The 4,858-nt window shown below is 41.3% G+C and overlaps 1 protein-coding gene across 1 annotated transcript; it reads left to right on the top strand.

Moving 5' to 3' along the window:
• Positions 1–3,793: 3,793 nt before the first annotated feature.
• On the top strand, positions 3,794–4,336 carry LOC128827480 (scale keratin-like). The gene has a single exon (XM_054011379.1). It carries the CDS (start codon positions 3,794–3,796, stop codon positions 4,334–4,336), a length of 543 nt encoding a protein of 180 aa, XP_053867354.1.
• Positions 4,337–4,858: the final 522 nt, after the last annotated feature.

Here is a 4,858-nt window from a genome sequence, read left to right as displayed (position 1 = left end):
CCATTTGTGATCATCTTCGACAAATTACGGAAGATGGGAGAGATTCCAGAGGACCAGGAAAGGCCAAATATAGTACCCAGGTATACAAAGGGAAATAAGGACCACCCAATGAATTACAGACCAATCTGCTTAACTTCAGTACTCAGAAAAATAATGGAGCAAATAAGTAAGGAATCTATTTGCAAACACCTAGACGATAACAAGCTGATAAGTAGAAGTCAGCATGGAGTTGTCCAGAACAAATCATGTCAAATCAAACTAACATCTTTTTTGGGGGGAACGCAGTAGACCTAGTATATCTTGATTTAGTAAGTCTTTTCATACTGTCTTGCATGACCTTTTCATAAACAAATTAGGGAAATACAACTAGATGGAGCTACTCTAAGGTGGGTGCATAATTGGTTGGAAAACCTTTCCCAGGGATCAGTTTCAGAGTAGCAGCCGTGTTAGTCTGTATCCGCAAAAAGAACAGGAGTACTTGTGGCACCTTAGAGACTAAGAAATTTATTAGAGCATAAGCTTTCGTGGACTACAGCCCACTTCTTCGGATGCATCCGAAGAAGTGGGCTGTAGTCCACGAAAGCTTATGCTCTAATAAATTTGTTAGTCTCTAAGGTGCCACAAGTACTGCTGTTCTTTTTGCTTTCCCAGAGAGTAGCTATCAGTGGTTCACAGTCATGCTGGAAGGGCATAATGAGTGAGGTCCTACAGGGATCAGTTCTTCGTCCAGTTCTGTTCAATATCTTCATCGATGATTTAGACAGAGAGGGGGCATGATAACAGTTTTCAAGCACATAATAGATTGTTAGAAGGAGGAGGGAGAAAACTTGTTCTCCTTAACCTCTGAGGATAGGACGAGAAGCAATGGTCTTAGATTGCAGATTGGGCGGTTTAGTTTGGACATCAGGAAAAGCTTCCTAACTGCCAGGGTGGTTAAGCACTGGAATAAATTGTCCAGGGAGGTTGTGGAATCTCCATCAATAGAGATTTTTAAGAGCAGGTTAGACAAACACCTGTCAGGGATGGTCTAGATAAAACTTAGTCCTGCCATGAGTGCAGGGGACTGGACTAGATGACCTCCTAAGCTCCCTTCCAGTCCTACATTTCTGTGAGTCTATGACTGAGCGGATGTTTTCAGAAAACTCCCCACAATAACTCCAAGACCTTTCTTGAGTGGCAACAGCTAAATTAGACCCTATCCTTGTTAGTGTATAATTGAGATAATTTTTTCCAATCTCTATTACTTTGCACTTGTCAACTTGAAATTCTACTACCATTTTCTTGCCCAGTCAGCCAGTTTTGTAAGATCTCTTAGTAACTCTTTGCAGTACGCTTTGCACTTAACTATCATAAATACTTTGTGTGGTCTGCAAACTTTGCCAATTCAAAGTTTACCTCTTTTTCCAGATCATTTATGAATACACTGAAGAGCACTGGTCCCAGTACAACTCCTTGAGGGAGCCCACTGTTTACCTCTTTCCACTTTGAAAACTAAAAGTTTCCTTTCTTCCCCTTTCCCATTATATATTAACCGGTTACTGATCCATGAGAGAACCTTCCCTCTTACCCCGTAACTACTTAGTTTGTTTAAGAGCCTTTGGTGCGGGAGCTTGTCAAAGTCTTTCTGAAAGTCCAACTACACATTCTCCACTGGATCACGCTTGTCCATATATTTGTGGACTGATTCAAAGAATTCTAATGATTAGTAAGCCATGACTTCCCTTCACAAAAGCCATATTGACTCTTCCCCAGCGTATCACGATCCTCTATATGGCTGATAATTCTGATCTTTACTATAGTTTCAACCAATTTACCTTGTACTGAACTTGAGATATTTTAAATTTTTTTTATCACATTAGTTATCCGCTAATCATCGGATCGAGGGGCTGCTTCTTACCGCAGTTAGTACTTAGGCAATTTCATATTTGAGTTCTTTCTGAACTCTTGGGTGAATACCATCTGGTCCTGGAGACTTATTACCATTTAATGTATGAGTTTGTGCTATTGTCCTGGTCATGTGTCCAGCAGAGTATTGTAACCCAGAAGGTCTGTTTCTAAGGCCACTGAACTGATTGGAGAGACATTCATGCAGTTCCAAAGGGTGCTGGCTCAAACACAAAGAGTACAGCTAAGGGTGAGAATGTACACCTGCAGAATAATATCTCCCACCCCTCAAGAATGCCACCTTGCGCTAATTAGATACTAGTTGGAATTTAAAGAACAATACGGAATCCTGCAGATCCCAGCAGATTGTAATATTGATACACCTTTGAGTCACCTTCATATTTTGAAGTTATTCAATGAAGAAGTAATGCAACGGAACTGGATTTATACCTCTGTCAACACCAAGGAGATTAGTGAGATGATACCAGGAAGGTATGTTGCCCATAATACTTTCAGATATAAGGAACTTCAGGGTGTAATATGTGTGTCATCCATAAGTGGAATTGAAAATTGAGTAATTGATCAACCATAGCAAAGCCATTACAATAATTGGAGGATAATAATAATTATCGTATTAAGTAAGAAAACATTTTGTTCTGTCACTGGTAATGCATCCAAGAAAACACTTTGTTTGCTTATTGAAAGGGTGTCTCCTATCCTTCCCATTGGCTACAAAAGCATATAAAAGTGCTTGCAACTTTGGGTTGTTGTATCCACTTTGCTTGACTTCATCCCCTTGGTGTACTGGGTAAGTCTACTGAATTCAAATTACTCTAGTGGTCGCTTTAGTGATAGTTTTAACTATGGATTGAACCTTCACCAATACTGTGTGATTTTAGCAATAATAATGAGGGTAGTTTTTATACAACTAGTCAGTTGCTGGCCTTGGTGGTGGCAGACTTTAAACATATCATGCTGGGATTTTCAAATCCACTTATGGGATTGGGACACCCATTTGCAATAAATATAATAGGGGGCAGTGCATGTAAATCCATTAGACAATTATGAAAAATCTCAGCTTTAGGCTACTTTAGCAATGGACAGTTTTATTCTGACTCTTTATTGATAAATACAATTGCCAGCCCATCAGCTGACTTCACTGGACTCACTGCTATTTGTCCAAGATGATCACCTGACACTGCTGCTTCCATAAAATGCTGGAGATCAGTTTTGAAATATAACAATTGAACAGCAACTTGATTGTTCTTTTTAGTTTAGTGGATGATCAAGATCTAAATAAGTTTCAGAATTTAGAAGTGTTTTATATGAATTTCCCTTCAGGGCAAATCTAGCCCCTATTTTAGTGATGGTAAGAAGAAATTCTCCTTATGAGCAGTTTCCTCCATAATGGGCCATGTCAGGGTTCCTATCATTTTCTCTGCAGAGTGTCGTGCTGCACAGCATTAGAGACAGGACACTGGATGAGTAGGATCACTGAGCTGACCCACTATGGCAAAACTTAAAGTCTTATGTGTAGAAGTTGTAATCTCCGATCCAGACCTTTAGCTGGTACAAGCTGGAATAGCAGTTTTGAATTAAAAGTAGCTCTCACTGACTTCAGAGGGTGTTGTGCGACTTAATGGTTGCATGAAGCAGTGAAGAGGTAACTTGTTTTGAAATTGCTGGGATTTTGTGTGTGTGTGTGTGTGTCTGAAGCTTAAGGGGAATGGGTGCGAATGAATAGAAGGAAGAAACGGGAGCAGATATGTGGCCTTCAAAAAACCTACCTACCTATCTCGCCCCTCTTACTCTAAAACTCAAACCATGAATCTCTTATCCCAATCTCAACTGTGTTTCATGGTTTCTTTACTCCCTCTTTTGTTTTTCAGGATTCCCTCCAACACAAAAGATGTCTTACTGCCCACCCCAGGATTGTTATCCCGATATATGCCCACGTCCATGTATTGACGTCCGCAACGAGCCGTGTATCTCATCATGCGGAGATTCGACTGCAGTGGTCTATGCGCCACCAGTTGTTGTGAGATTCCCGGGACCAACTATGGCTACATGTCCTCAAGACAGCTTCGTAGGAACCTCCTTACCAAATTTGCCAATTAGACCTGGGGGCTCATATGGTGGCTCAATTAGTTATGGGGGAGGTTATGGTGGTGGTTATGGGGGAGGTAACAGTGTTGTTGGTTCTGGTGGAGGATTCGGAGGCTCAACTGGTTATGGGGGAGTTTATGGAGGTGGAGTCGGGGGTGGTTATGGGGGTGGTTACGGGGGTGGAGTCGGGGGTGGTTATGGGGGTGGAGCCGGGGGTGGTTATGGGGGTTGTTATGGAGGCTCATATGGTTCTGGAGGTTCATATGGTTATAACAAGAAGTCATATCGTAACATTTCTGGGGGAGGATATTCTGGAGTCAAGAGTGGAAACTACGGGCCATGCTAAACCCAGAAGAACGATCCGAGGAATGAGAAACAATCAGAAAAATGACAAGATAGAGATTCACCACTGATCTAATGGACAATGATGCCTACAACTCGACTTGCAGACTGTGGGTGTTCATCACCTGTATAAATCAGGCCTATCTGTGTCTTCCACTTGGTAAATATTGTTGTAGCTTTATGATCTACAGGTTTTGCCGCTTAGTCTTATGCTTTCTGCTATTTGACGTTGAACTGGCTAAAACAAGTCACTTGGTTGAAAAAGGGACATGATTTTCAAACTCAACAGCTTCAAGGCAGAAAGCAGATGATCTTGTGTGAAAAGCCTCACTTCGGAGCGGGTGATTGGTTCTTGCTCGGATTGTAACCCTGAAAATACATTCTTTGTACTCTGCGTTAATTCATTCTGCAAGTGTGTAGTCCACTGCTCATTCCCATTAAAAATTATTCTGCATCATAGCATTGGCCTTCTGGTTTTCCTTTCTCCTCCATTCTTTCTATCCCAAGCAGTTTGGGTGAAATTCAC

This window comes from Malaclemys terrapin, chromosome 21, assembly GCF_027887155.1.
Source record: "Malaclemys terrapin pileata isolate rMalTer1 chromosome 21, rMalTer1.hap1, whole genome shotgun sequence".
In the NCBI taxonomy this organism is placed as follows: Eukaryota; Metazoa; Chordata; order Testudines; family Emydidae; genus Malaclemys; species Malaclemys terrapin.
This window is presented reverse-complemented; position numbering and strand designations above follow the sequence as displayed.

Bases quoted from the DNA above. Each gene is read 5' to 3' on its own strand.
- LOC128827480 (XM_054011379.1), top strand. From the start codon at position 3,794: ATGTCTTACTGCCCACCCCAGGATTGTTATCCCGATATATGCCCACGT.